Source organism: Oncorhynchus nerka, linkage group LG23 (assembly GCF_034236695.1).
Source record: "Oncorhynchus nerka isolate Pitt River linkage group LG23, Oner_Uvic_2.0, whole genome shotgun sequence".
NCBI lineage: Eukaryota > Metazoa > Chordata > Actinopteri > Salmoniformes > Salmonidae > Oncorhynchus > Oncorhynchus nerka.
In genome coordinates, this window is record NC_088418.1 from 37653896 (window position 1) to 37668907 (window position 15012).

The 15012-nt window shown below is 42.8% G+C and overlaps 1 protein-coding gene across 1 annotated transcript in view; it reads right to left on the reverse strand.

Moving 5' to 3' along the window:
* Window positions 1-14689, reverse strand: part of LOC135564002 (ATP-binding cassette sub-family C member 5-like) — a 20839-nt gene extending 6150 nt beyond the window's left edge. The window contains exons 1-5 of the mRNA XM_065008393.1: window positions 14570-14689; window positions 5517-5662; window positions 3159-3314; window positions 2592-2736; window positions 2489-2502 (exon numbers count right to left, since the gene is read on the reverse strand). Of these exons, the coding sequence (XP_064864465.1) occupies window positions 2489-2502; window positions 2592-2736; window positions 3159-3314; window positions 5517-5662; window positions 14570-14689 (581 nt within the window). The remainder of the gene's footprint in view (window positions 1-2488; window positions 2503-2591; window positions 2737-3158; window positions 3315-5516; window positions 5663-14569) is intronic.
* Between the last annotated feature and the right edge of the window lie 323 nt (window positions 14690-15012).

A 15012-nucleotide genomic window follows, 5' to 3' on the forward strand; every position in this document is an offset into this window, starting at 1 on the left:
ACTTCTTGCGTCGAGCCAACCCGGATCCGGGATCATGACTACAGCCTCAAGCCCATTACCATAACGCAACGTTAACTATTCATGAAATGAAATGAAATCAATATGCTAGCTCTCATGCTTAGCCTTTTGTTAACAACACTGTCATCTCAGATTTTCAAAAATATGCTTCTCTACCATAGCAAAACTAGCATTTAGCATTAGCATTTAGCATTAGCATTTAGCGTTAGCATCACCAGGCAACATTTTCACAAAAACCAGCAAAAACATTCAATAAATCATTTACCTTTGAAGAACTTTGGATGTTTTCAATGAGGAGACTCTCAGTTAGATAGCAAATGTTTCGTTTTCCTGAAAGATTATTTGTGCAGGAGAAATCGGTCCGTTTTCTGCGTCATGTTTGGCTACCAAAAAAAAAAACGAAAATTCAGTTATAAAAACGCCAAACTTTTTCCAAAATAACTCCATAATATCGACTGAAACATGGCAAACGTTGTTTAGAATCAATCCTCAAGCTGTTTTTCTACATATCTCTTCAATGATGTATCGTTCCTGGAAGTGTGCTTCTCCTTCTGTATCGCATGGTAAAATGAGTGCCACTTACAATTGCGCACCAATTTATACAAAGGACACCGGACGGACCCCTGGCAAATGTAGTCTCAATCTATGGCCAATCTTCCAATGATATGCCTACAAATACGTCACAATGCTGCAGACATCTTGGACGAACGGCAGAGAGCATAAGCTCGTTCACAGCACATTCACGGCCATATAAGGAGACGATAGTAAAACAGAGCTTCAGAAATTCAGCTAATTTCCTGTTTGAGGTTACATCTTGGTTTCGCCTGTAGCATCATTTCTGGGGCACTCACAGATCATATCTTTGCAGTTTTGAAAACGTCAGAGTGTTTTCTTTCCAAAGCTGCCAATTATATGCATAGACGAGCATCTTTTCATGACAAAATATTGCTCTTAAAACGGGAACGTTTTTTTATCCAATAATGACATAGCGCCCCCATAGGTTGAAGAGGTTAACTAAAGAACGAGGATTCACAATTTCCATAACCCATAACATTGTAGTCTCCTCAAAAAAGCCAGACACAATGGATCCAAGATGACACCATTTGAATCGAAAAGAAACAGATTTGAGTTGGACTGGTAAAAACCCCAAAACAACCCATTCCATAACCCTCCTGTAGTATCCAGTTCATTTGTTTAGAATGAGTGGTCAGTAAGGCATGTTTCAGACCACAATGTAGCCCTTTACACTCGTACCCGTAAGTAAACGGGTTGAAAATGTCAGATTTGGGCACTGGTAAGCACCTAAATTGGAACACAGTGGCTGTACAGTAACATGCTATAAATTACATCAGAGCTCAGGCTCTGCGCTTCATAGCACTGTATCGGTTTTCACTCACAGCCGTCCTGAACTTGATTAGAAGTTGCGCTCATCCCTCCTGCCTATTGGGCAACTTTGTTGTCTGAGGGGAAATGCTGTAAAGTAAGAGGACTCGATGCATTTTGAAAGATGAGACGTTAATGATTATCATAAATACCACATTGATGTCATACAAGCAAGCCAAAACACCTGTGAGTCCAAATGTGCACTTCACATAAAACTCATATTTAGTGTCAACGTTTTTGATCCACAGTTAAATGACATGGTGTCATAGGCTCATTCTGTTCAAAAAGTTCACTGCAGAATACTCACCTGAATGCACTCACGCACCCAAACCTCTTTCTATGCAAAGCAAAATGACCATCTGTTCCTCTGAACTGCCTAGTGAAGCCTAACACTAATATCATATTTTAGAACTTAGCTGGTCATGTTGGCAATGGGACACGCTTTCAAATGATTCCCACCTGAACCAGATCGCCATTTATAATGGGCCATTTTTGGATTGAGTAAACAACAGTAATTGTGTGATGCAGGGTTGTGTTCCAAACAAAACAAATACAATTGTGCTTGCTCTAATTCCTTAACGGCACAGCTAGGAAAACTAAAAAAAAGACTAGTTGAGTCATAAAAGTGCATTGAAATGACCTAGGAACTGCACACTTTGGAGAGGTGTGTAGCCACTTGGAGACACCAGTTAGACCCTTCACTCAAACCCTTGTCCTTTTTTTGTCTTATGTTGCACCTACCCCATATTTACCGTGAAATTTCGTATCCTTTTACTGAATGAATCCAGAGGTTTTTCAGATTTCGTTGTAAACAAATGCGACGAAAAGTACAGTAAATGTAAAATGCACATAAAATCAACAGTGTAATGTTTGGATTCAGTCTTGTGTCAGGTGAACGGTTGTGTCCTCAATTTAGGTCTAATCATTTTCCCATAATCTCCAAACTTTCCCCTTTCAATTGCTACCATGCTTATGCTTTTCATATTTCTTCTGTAAGAAACATTTCAATTTAGCCCTATCCATACAGGCCAATTCCCACGAGTGTAAAGGGTTAACATTGAGACATCTTAACACATGTAACACTCACCTGTAGGCCTCAGCCTTGATGGAGGGAAGGGGACAGAGGCAGGGGGAGAGAGCGCTACTGAAAGAAAGCCTCCACAGGGGAAGGATGAGATGACGTTACTTACCGGGCCACTGAAGCCGGCTAGCTGGGTGACCATGAGGCAGAGGATGGAGAGAAGCAGGCGCGTCCGACAGAAGGCCCAGACCACACCGCACAGGGACGCCTCGTCCCCTTTCACCCTGCGCTCCTCCTCCCACAACCCGGCCAACCTGCGCACACACAGGCGATCAAACCACAGTCGACCAACAATCACTCTATTCTCCCTCTACTAAGGGTCAAGACTGGAACTGTCATGCCAGAGTCAGGCACCACATATGGGTACAAATCCCATCTCAGCCTTTTCTCTGTCTTCCTCTGAAACTGTCCCCCCTCTACATTTTGATTATCACAGTCCATAAAACAATAAAACACGTTTTCTTAAGGGGGAAAAACTACAACTGTTGAGAACTCCGACCCAAACCTCTTGAGACCCAGACCAAGACCAAAGGGTATCGAGACCAAGACCCGTTAAAATGTTGACAAATAAGACAGAGGCTGAGACTCAGGCCAAGCGGGTTCTTGGCATCATTCCATTACCTATCCTTGGAAGGTTGACCTTCTTGACCCCATATGTGCAGCAATCAGTACTGACCTGTGGCGGTTGACCTTGCAGCTTTCAAACTGGGACACGGCCCACACATCCTCCAGCTGCAGCTGGCCTTTGCGGTGGGCGTGAACGGCCAACGGGGTCAGCCAGTTGAAGGTCATGAAGGAGAAGAGGCCCGCATTGTCCACCAGGTGCTCGTGCCTGTGGGGGGAGTGGGGTGGAGTTGTGGGGGACAGAAAGTTAGAGGAACTTCTACTCGTGTACAGCAAGAGGAGTCTCTCTCTCAAGATTTCCTCCTTAGTTATTCCTTGCCACCATGTTGCCACTTGCTCTTTGGTGGTCTAGGCCAGGTTACTGTAAAATATATTATTCTAAAAAAGGGCCATACCAATAGAGGTGAGAGAGCACCTACAGTTAAAGTCGGAAGTTTGCATACACCTTAGCCAAATACATTTAAACTCACTTTTTCACAATTCTTGACATTTAATCCCAGTAAAAAATTCCCTGTTTTAGGTCAGTTAGGATCACCACTTTATTTTAAGAATGTGAAATATCCTAATAATAGTAGAGAGAATGATTTATTTCAGATTTAATTTCTTTCATCACATTCCCGGGGGGTAAGAAGTTTACATACTCAATTAGTATTTGGTAGCATTGCCTTTAAATTGTTTAACTTGGGTCAAACGTTTCGGGTAGCCTTCCACAAGCTTCCCACAATAAGTTGGGTGAATTTTGGCCCATTCCTCCTGACAGAGCTGGTGTAACTGAGTCAGATTTGTAGGCCTCCTTGCTCGCACACTGTTACGTTCCCCAGTTTCTGTGTTGTGGGTTTGTGTTTAGGTATGTGTATTTCAGGAAATGGCTTCCTGGTTTCCCCCAAGCAGCTGATTGGTCGGCCCCATGAACGATTGGAGCAGACCCCACCCTCTCGTCAGGGATACAGCTGTCTGCAAGTACAAACTCCTTCTCCAGCTGGATAAAAGCCAGTGTTCCTTTTTTAGGGGAGAGAGCTTCTTGGTTTGTCTTGTGTTGATTGTTGCTCAGAGAGAGCTTCTTGGTATGTCTTGTGTTGGTTGTTGCTCAGAGAGAGCTTCTTGGTATGTCTTGTGTTGGTTGTTGCTCAGAGAGAGCTTATTGGTATGTCTTGTGTTGGTTGTTGCTCAGAGAGAGCTTATTGGTATGTCTTGTGTTGGTTGTTGCTCAGAGAGAGCTTCTTGGTATGTCTTGTGTTGGTTGTTGCTCAGAGAGAGCTTCTTGGTATGTCTTGTGTTGGTTGTTGCTCAGAGAGAGCTTCTTGGTATGTCTTGTGATTCGTTGTTGGTCTGCATGAATTTGTATTGTGTAGCTGGTCCTGCTGACGTTTGTGTACGCCATAGGACTGTGTTTTTGATAAGTGAAATTGTTAATTGATGAACCAGACTTGTGGAGGTCTACAATGTTTTTCTGAGGTCTTGACTTCTTTTGATTTTCCCATGATGTCAAGCAAAGATGCACTGAGTTTGAAGGTAGGTCTTGAAATACAGCCCCAGATACACCTTCAATAGGCTAATTTACATCATTTGAGTCAATCAGAAGCTTCTAAAGACATAACATAATTTTCTGGAATTTTCCAAGCTGTCTATAGGCACAGTCAATTTAGTGTATGTAAACTTCTGACCCACTAGAATTGTGATAGTGAAAGAATCTGTCTGTAAACAGTTGGAAAAATTACTTGTGTCATGCACAAAGTACATGTCCTAACTGACTTGCCAAAACTATAGCCAGCAGCATACCACCCTGCATACCACTGCTGGCTTGCTTCTGAAGCTAAGCAGAGTTGGTCCTGGTCAGTCCCTGGATGGGAGAACAGATGCTGCTGGAAGTGGTGTTGGAGGGCCAGTAGGAGGCACTCTTTCCTCTGGTCTGAAAATATCCCAATGCCCGAGGGCAGTGATTGGGGACACTGCCCTGTGTAGGGTGCCGCTTTTCGGATGGGATGTTAAACGGGTGTCCTGACTCTGCGGTCATTAAAGATCCCATGGCACTTATCGTAAGAGTAGGAGTGTTAACCCTGGTGTCCTGGCTAAATTCCCAATCTGGCCCTCAAACCATCACGGTCACCTAATAATCCCCAGTTTTCAATTGGCTCATCCCCCTCTCCCCTGTAACTATTCCCCAGGTTGTTGCTGCAAATGAGAACGTGTTGTCAGTCAACTTACCTGGTAAAATAACAGATAAAATAGTTTGTTAACAAGGAATTTGTGGAGTGGTTGAAACACTTAGGTTGGAGTCATTAACTAGTTCATGTAAACTTCTGACTTCAACTGTATATCTAGGACTTAGTCTTTCCTGATCACTTGGCTTCACAAGGAAGTACTCTAGGTCCTACCGATATGCACCTGTAACAGTGTCCGGTGGTGCTACTTGTTGGTGGAGCGGATAGGTTTGAGGACGCCGACGCTGTGTTGGTATTTGCTCCGCACTGCTTCTTCTTCCAGCTCTTTCATGTAGTGCGCACCACCGTCCAGGGACAAACCACCCTCTGCCCTTGCCGCTGTTTCCAGTGCATCCTGGGATTGATGGAGATGAATGTATCGTCAATAAGAGCAGATACATTTTAAACAAAGACGTATTGGAAGCATTTATCTTGTGGCGGACGTTAGAGGTAGCCGTACCACCTACTCCAGCTCACACCGAGACTAGACCCTGGGACCTGGTCCTAGCAAACACACCCTCCTAAAATGTACTTAGCCAGTCACGACACCAAAAATGATTCAAATTGGCAACAAGTGGCTACATCTCAGGTTCAGGAGTGTTTACAAATCGCCATCTGTTACACTTACACATTTTTGTAGTATCTGTCCCTACTAGTTTGATGACAGTACATTTGAGAAGTTCACTCAGACATAACTCGAGAGGAAAATACTTGTTTCCAGTCATCAAGTATTAGGTAATCATCTGGCCGCCTCATTGGTCCGAGTGCCAGAGGGCAAAGAAAGCAGACCCTTGTAGTATATGTCCCAAATGGCACCCTATTCCCTACATAGTGCACTACTCTTGACCATTGCCCTATGAGCCCTCGTCAAAAGTAGTACACTAGGTTCTAGTCTTGGTGTGAGCCGTTCTTTAAGAGCAACAGTCGGAGATCAAACACGAGAGCCACGATGCATCCACAAACGCCCCCCTCCCATGACATCATTGACCTCTCTCCTTAACCAGGATCTTTGAAAAGGCCACTACATGAAGATGCGTTCACGCTAAGCTGAATGCTACATCCTCCTCCGCTGCTTACATAATGAACGAGTTTGGTTAATGCAGAATTCTTTACCACTTCTTAACCTACAAAACCTTTAGCTTTGAAAAGAGCATTCTATATATAATAAATTATACCATGGCATTGTTGAATACTCGTTTCTGATTGGCTTGAAGGGCATTCTAGAGCGTGTATTTCTCTTTTACGCACGGTATATTTGCACAGTAGAATTCAATGGCTGTAGTTCCTCACATGTTTTATGTTTGCGCTGATTTGGAGAGCAAAAGTTGAATTAAACAGGGCATTGTTGAATTTGATTTTAATAATGGCAACCTAGAACTGGTTTGGTTAACTAAACTAGAAAGTGTTTGGTTACCAATGCAACTACTGTCGCCATCTAATAAACTTGCTAGCTACTAAAGTTGATTAACACATTTCTAGTGGCAAATGTGTTAAATTATCACGCACAGAACGAGCAGTATGGCAGGTAGCATTGTCATGCTGGAGGGTCATGTCAGGATGAGCCTGCAGGAAGGGTACCACATGAGGGAGGAGGATGTCTTCCCTGTAACGCACAGCGTTGAGATTGCCTGCAATGACAACAAGCTCAGTCCGATGATGCTGTGAACATACCGCCCCAGACCATGACCCATGACGGACCCTCCATCTCCAAATCGATCCCGCTCCAGAGTACAGGCCTCGGTGTAACGCTCATTCCTTCAATGATAAATGTGAATCTGACCATCAGTGAAGAGCACTTTTTGCCAATCCTGTCTGGTCCAGCGACGGTGGGTTTGTGCCCATAGGTGACGTTGTTGCCGGTGATGTCTGGTGAGGACCTGCATTACAACAGGCCTACAAGCCCCCAGTTCAGTGTCTCTCAGCCTATTGCGGACAGTCTGAACACTGACGGAGGGATTGTGCGTTCCTGGTGTATCTTGGGAAGTTGTTGCCTTCCTGTTCCTGTCCCGCAGGTGTGATGCCTATTTAAACTTGGAGCTGATACCAAGACCAGCCTGGTCTCAGACTCGACATGACATAGTAAATGTAAATCCGGACACTCAAATTAGCATGATGTGTTACATTTGGTATGGTTACATAAGATCAATGGTTACTTAAGGTCGAAAACTAAAGTAGGGTGGTTGGTCAGACTAGAGCAATGTAGTTTGCAGGCCATTGTTTATGCTGACTGATTTAAGTGAAGTGTGTGTGTGGAGATTTTTCTTTGCACTATTAACCTTTTACTCTGCTCAAAGACTCAATACCCAATCACACCACAGAGCTGATGGTTTAGTTAGTATAGTTTCAAAATTTGTATTATCATTTTTACATAGTAATTGGTGATTGCTTTGCATTGCATACAGGTAGTAATGTGATTAGACATGGGAATAGGAACAATCCTAATCTACTTGGGTAATAACAAATATCTCTACTAGGTTACGATTGTACTACTTTACAATGTTTTTCCTTGAGTAATTGGTATCATTACACAAGTATAGGCGCACCCTTGCTGTATTAAGTAAACTACCTACAACAATTGGTGGCAGCAGTGAGGTGTGATGCCTTGTTGGAGAGATGACTGGATGAGGGCATTGCCAGTTTGACTAGTGACCTTGTCTGATGCTTATTTTCAGTCAGTAACCCAGTTACTGGGAGGAATTGGTGTTAGGATCTATGTGTTTGACACTTGATGATCATCAAATATTATATACTGTATATATGTAATTATTTCAATGTAGCAATTTTGTTTGCCTCGATTTGTGGAAATTCATTGAAATATTATAAATATCTTTCACAAACCTAAGTGATCTGCAAATTTTATATATGTATGTTTTCCACCGAGGTGACTGTGGCCATGTACCTATTTTATTTACAAAAAATGTTATACCATGGAATTTTATTAATCTACTACTACGGATATATATCGTTCTCATTTAGGGCTGCAGGTGGAATTATTACATGGAGCACCTCATCGCGTAGGTTGGGAGACTAACTGGCAGAACTAGTCTTGCTTCGCTAATGGCCCTTAACCGATCTGTTATTATGGACCCCTACAAATCAACCGGGCTAGACAATCTGGACCCTTTCTTTCTAAAATTATCTGCCGAAATTGTTGCCACCCCAATTACTAGCCTGTTCAACCTCTCTTTCGTGTCGTTTGAGATTCCCAAAGATTGGAAAGCAGCTGCGGTCATCCCCCTCTTCAAAGGGGGTGACACTCTTGACCCAAAATGCTACAGACCTATATCTATCCTACCCTGCCTTTCTAAGGTCTTCGAAAGCCAAGTCAACAAACAGATTACCGACCATTTCGAATCTCACCATACCCTCTCTGCTATGCAATCTGGTTTCAGAGCTGGTCATGGGTGCACCTCAGCGACGCTCAAGGTCCTAAATGACATCATAACCGCCATCGATAAGAAACATTACTGTGCAGCCGTATTCATTGATCTGGCCAAGGCTTTCGACTCTGTCAACCACCACATCCTCATCGGCAGACTCGATAGCCTTGGTTTCTCAAATGATTGCCTCACCTGGTTCACCAACTACTGCTCTGATAGAGTTCAGTGTGTCAAATCGGAGGGTCTGCCGTCCGGACCTCTGGCAGTCTCTATGGGGGTGCGACAGGGTTCAATTCTTGGACCGACTCTCTTCTCTGTATACATCAATGATGTCGCTCTTGCTGCTGGTGAGTCTCTGATCCTGTAAAGACTGTAAACTCTCCTTCCAGACCCACATCAAACATCTCCAATCAAAAGTTAAATCTAGAATTGTCTTCTTATTTCGCAACAAAGCATCCTTCACTCATGCTGCCAAACATACCCTTGTAAAACTGACCATCCTACCAATCCTCGACTTCGGCGATGTCATTTACAAAATACCCTACTCAACAAATTGGATGCAGTCTATCACAGTGCCATCCGTTTTGTCACCAAAGCCCCATATACTACCCACCATTGCGACCTGTATGCTCTCGTTGGCTGGCCCTCGCTTCATACTCGTCGCCAAACCCACTGGCTCCATGTCATCTACAAGACCCTGCTAGGCAAAGGCCCCCCTTATCTCAGCTCTCTGGTCACCATAGCATCACCTACCTGTAGTACAAGCTCCAGCAGGTATATCTCTCTAGTCACCCCCAAAACCAATTCTTTCTTTGGCTGCCTCTCCTTCCAGTTCTCTGCTGCTAATGACTGGAACGAACTACAAAAATCTCTGAAACTGGAAACACTTATCTCCCTCACTAGCTTTAAGCACCAGCTGTCAGAGCAGCTCACAGATTACTGCACCTGTACATAGCCCACCTATAATTTAGCCCAAACAACTACCTCTTTCCCTACTGTATTTATTTTATTTATTTTGCTCCTTTGCACCCCATTATTTTTATTTCTACTTTGCACATTCTTCCACTGCAACTCTACCATTCCAGTGTTTTACTTGCTATATTGTATTTACTTTGCCACCATGGCCTTTTTTTTTGCCTTCACCTCCCTTCTCACCTCATTTGCGCACATCGTATATAGACTTGTTTCTACTGTATTATTGACTGTATGTTTGTTTTACTCCATGTGTAACTCGGTCGTTGTATGTGTCGAACTGCTTTGCTTTATCTTGGCCAGGTCGCAATTGTAAATGAGAACTTGTTCTCAACTTGCCTACCTGGTTAATGAGCTCCCCCTACTTTGTGCAATTTCCGCCTGAAGACATACCCAAATCTAACAGCCTGTATCTCAGGCACAGAACCAAGGATATGCATATTCTTGGTACCATTTGAAAGAAAACATTCTGAAGTTTGTAAATCTGAATTGAATGTTGGAGAATAACACAATAGATCTGGTTTAGATAAAACAATCAAATAAACCATGTGTTTTTTATTTTTATATCATCTTTAAAATGAACAAGATAAAGCAAACACTCAGATAGGATGATGGGGACAATTTCAGTGAAAAATATAAGAGGGCAACAGTACTTGTGCAAAGTTTCAGAATGATAACTTTCAAAATGAGTGTGCTACATGACATTTATCATAAAGTCCCCCAGGTGTCCCACACAAGTAGCCCAAATGTACCCAAATTGGTGATACATTTTGAAACATAACTATATACAAAATAAATAAAAAATATACACTTACAAAATAACATGGGTAACTATTTACACACTTTCAATATTTGGAAGACCCTCAGTCCTCAAATCAATGTATATAGCCCCAGCCTAAAACCCCAAACAGCAAGTAATGCAGGTGTAGAAGCATGGTGGCTAGGAAAAACTCCCTAGAAAGAAAAAAAGCTAGGAAGAAACCTAGAGAGGAACCAGGCTATGAGGGGTGGCCAGTCCTCTTCTGGCTGTGCCGGGTGGAGATCACAGTGGTTGTAGAGGGTGCAACAGGACAGCACCTCGAGTAAAAATTAACAGTTTAGGGTTCCATAGCCGCAGGCAGAACAGTTGAAACTGGAACAGCAGCAAGGCCGGGTGGACTGGGGACAGCGAGGAGTCATCATGGCAGGTAGTCCTGAAGCATGGTCCAAGGGCAGTAATCGCAGCAAAAGGTGGCGCTACAAAGTATTAACTTAAGGGGGCTGAATAATTTTGCACGCCCAATTTTTCAGTTTTTGATTTTGTTAAAAAAGTTTGAAATATCCAATAAATGTCGTTCCACTTCATGATTGTGTCCCACTTGTTGTTGATTCTTCACAAAAAAATACAGTTTTATATCTTTGTTTGAAGCCTGAAATGTGGCAAAAGGTCGCAAAGTTCAAGGGGGCCGAATACTTTCGCAAGGCACTGTATATACACACACACACACACACACCACACAGTGACTTTGGAAAGTACAGTTGAAGTCGAAGTTTACATACACTTAGGTTGGAGTCATTAAAACTAGTTTTCAACCACTCCACAAATGTCTTGTAAACAAACTATAGTTTTGGCAAGTCGGTTAGGATATCTACTTTGTGCATGTCACAAGTCATTTTTCCAACAATTGTTTACTGACAGATTATAATTCACTGTATCACAATTCTAGTGGGTCAGAAGTTTACATACACTAAGTTGACTGTGCCTTTAAACAGCTTGGGAAATTCCAGAAAATGATGTCATGGCTTTAGAAGCTTCTGATAGGCTAATTGACATCATTTGAGTTAATTGGAGGTGTACCTGGGGATGTATTTTTCAAGGCTTACGTTCAAACTCAGTGCCTCTTTGCTTGACAATATGGGAAAATCAAAAGAAATCAGCCAAGACCTCAGAATTGTTTTGTAGACCTCCATATGTCTGGTCCATCCTTGAGAGCAAATTCCAAATGCCTGATACCACATTCATCTGTACAAACAATAGGGCGCAAGTATAAACACCATGGGACCAAGTCATACCACTCAGGAAGGAGAAGCGTTCTGTCTCCTAGAGATGAACGTACTTTGGTGCAAAAAGTGCAAATCGATCCCAGAACAACAGCAAAGGACCTTGTGAAGATGCTGGAGGAAACAGGCACAAAAGTATATATATATATATATATATCTACAGTAAAATGAGTCCTATCGACATAACCTGACAGGCCGCTCAGCAAGGAAGAAGCCACTGCTCCAAAACCACCATAAAAAATGCCTGACTACGGTTTGCAACTGCACATTGGGACAAAGATCGTACTTTTTGGAGAAATGTTCTCTGGTTTGATGAAACAAAAATAGAACTCTTTGGCCATAATGACCATCGTTATGTTTGGAGGAAAAAGGGGGGATGCTTGCAAGCCGAAGAACACCATCCCAACCATGAAGCATGGGGGTCGCAGCATCGTGTTGTGGGGTGCTTTGCTGAAGGGACTGGTGCACTTCACAAAATAGATGACATCATGAGGTAGGAAAATTATGTGGATATATTGAAGCAACATCTCAAGACATCAGTCAGGAAGTTAAATCTTGGTTGCAAATTAATCTTCCAAATGGAAAATGACCCCAAGCATACTTCCAAAGTTGTGGCAAAATGGCTTAAACAAAGTCAAGGTATTGGAGTGGCCATCACAAAGCCCTGACCTCAATCCTATAGAAATGTTGTGGGCAGAACTGAAAAAGCATGTGCGAGCAAGGAGGCCTACAAACCTGACTCAGTTACACCAGCTCTGTCAGGAGGAATGGGCCAAAATTCACCCAACTTATTGTGGGAAGCTTGTGGAAGGCTACTCAAAATGTTTGACTCAAGTTAAACAATTGAAAGGCAATGCTGCCAAGCATACAGTGCCTTGCGAAAGTATTCGGCCCCCTTGAACTTTGCGACCTTTTGCCACATTTCAGGCTTCAAACATAAAAGATATAAAACTGTATTTTTTTGTGAAGAATCAACAACAAGTGGGACACAATCATGAAGTGGAACGACATTTATTGAATGGAACAAGAGATCCTTGATGAAAACCTTCTCCAGAACGCTCAGGACATTATACTGGGGCAAAGGTTCGAACATCTCTGGAGAGACCTGAAAATAACTGTGCAGCAACGCTCCCGATCCAACCTGAAAGAGCATGAGAGGATCTGCAGAGAAGAATGGGAGAAACTCCCCAAATACAGGTGTGCCAAGCTTGTTGCGTCATACCCAAGAAGACTCGAGGCTGTAATCGCTGCCAAAGGTGCTTTAACAAAGTACTGAGTAAAGGGTCTGAATACTTATGTAAATCTAATATTTCAGCAAAAATTTATCAAAACCAGTTTTTGCTTTTTCATTAGGAGGTATTGTGTGTAGATTGAGGGAAAACAAACAATGTAATACATTTAAGTAAGGCTGTAACCTAACAATGTGTTAAGTCAAGGGGTCTGAATACTTTCCAAAGGCACTGTATTTGTGGTTTATATAACACTTTTTAATGGAAGACACTTCAACAGGGTTAAAGAATGTTGTTGTAGCAGTGGATGAAGTGTCTAGGGCCCATTAGCCAAGGAAATACCTACCCAGTACCCACTCTTGTAAATCTGATAACATACATGAAGTGCACAAGGAGATCTAGAAAGAGGGGGCATGACTAGCTTAAATAACCTCAATGTCCAGAGGCATACTGAAGTGCAGGCAATGGCCGGTCAGGAAAAAAACTGTACCTTGTAAGAGAGGCTATATTTAAATGTGTCTGAATGAAGGTGGCAAGTTGCCTGTTTCTGATCTTCTCCACAGCGCTTCTCAGCAAATGTGTGCCTGCCCCTCCCCTTCCCAATCACCCCCTGCTCACGTTTCTATTCTCACATTGTACAAACACAGCCATCAAGCCAATACGGCGCCTAATAGTCCCCCGCATCACAGGAAGCAAACGTGCTATAAGCTGTCACTGCCAGTGAGGCTGTAAGGGGGAGGGCCAAAGTTATGTAAACAAATTAAGCCAGACAGCAGGAGGATGTGGGGTCTGCTAGAGATGGAAAATAACAAATAATATACTGGCAAACATGTTGAGGAGTCTAGTGTGGTTGAGGAAATTAGGTTTAGAAGAAAAAGGACTTGGAACAAAAAATAAGAAACCCCTCTCCTATCCTGCTGACTAACGCTGACAGGGAAAGAGGGAGGAGGGTGACAAAAACACAAACAAAGGGTTGAGCACCTGGAGCAACAGAACAGCTGTTCATCTATTTTAACAGGGAACTGCCATAGGTCCTTGTCACAGTGGTCCACTCTGCAAAGAGCGAGAAGAGCCACTGGCCCCACTAAATGTTTCCAACATTTAAAAAAATTAAATAGGATGACTGTGAATAACAGTTCATGACATGACAATAAAATGCAATAATGAATCATGTTCTCGAGTAGGGTGGACTTGTGCCACAGACTTGTGACAGAACTAGGCTTGAGAAAGGACTACGTTCTGAATAGGATCAATTCGACCGCCAATACTTGTGATATTTGAAGAATGGGATGATATTTAGCTGACTCAACACAATTCTACAGCTCTCCCAGTCCCACAACTGTTTCAACGTCAGGCCCATTACCCTTATGCAATACAAAAGACAGTGGGTGCTTGACAACTTGGATGCTGAAACCAAATTAGCAAAATGGCATGTGCTTATCAAAATAATCAATCATCTTTTATTGTAATTACTCAAACACACCCAGACTGAGTTATGCAGAGAAAGAAACCTACACACAGAGAAAGCAAGCATATACCAGCATAGGACCTAATGAGAAGGAAACTGAACACGTCATTCAACCTGGCCATGATGATAATAGATAATCACAAACATTAAAATACCACACCACACAGACTCACCTGGACCTTGGCGAGATCGTATGGGGTGACCTCTGAGCCTGGTAAAGTGTATCTGCTCTGCACGGCCCGGTACACAGGCCCAGGTACCAGGTAGTCCTTTCCCAAATCATGCTCTTTCATCTTCTTTCACCAACATAGGAGCTGACTGGTGTTTCCTCGCTGTGCTTTGTTTTCAACTAATTGATATGGAACAACAGGACAAGGTGTCATATATGAAAACATGGACGACTATAGAAAATCAGCATTGTTATTAACACTGAAAGTTCAGTTTGGTTGCTTGGAGGCACTTGTCAGGTTTTTGTTGAAATGGTCAGCACCTCATCAAATAAGGTATTTTCCAATTAAGAACAGGAACAATGACCCCATCCTATACATTAGCCTTCTAGGCTGCCCTGGTATGTGGTGAGGGAGTGGAGAAGGATGACTCAGAAATGCTCAAATGT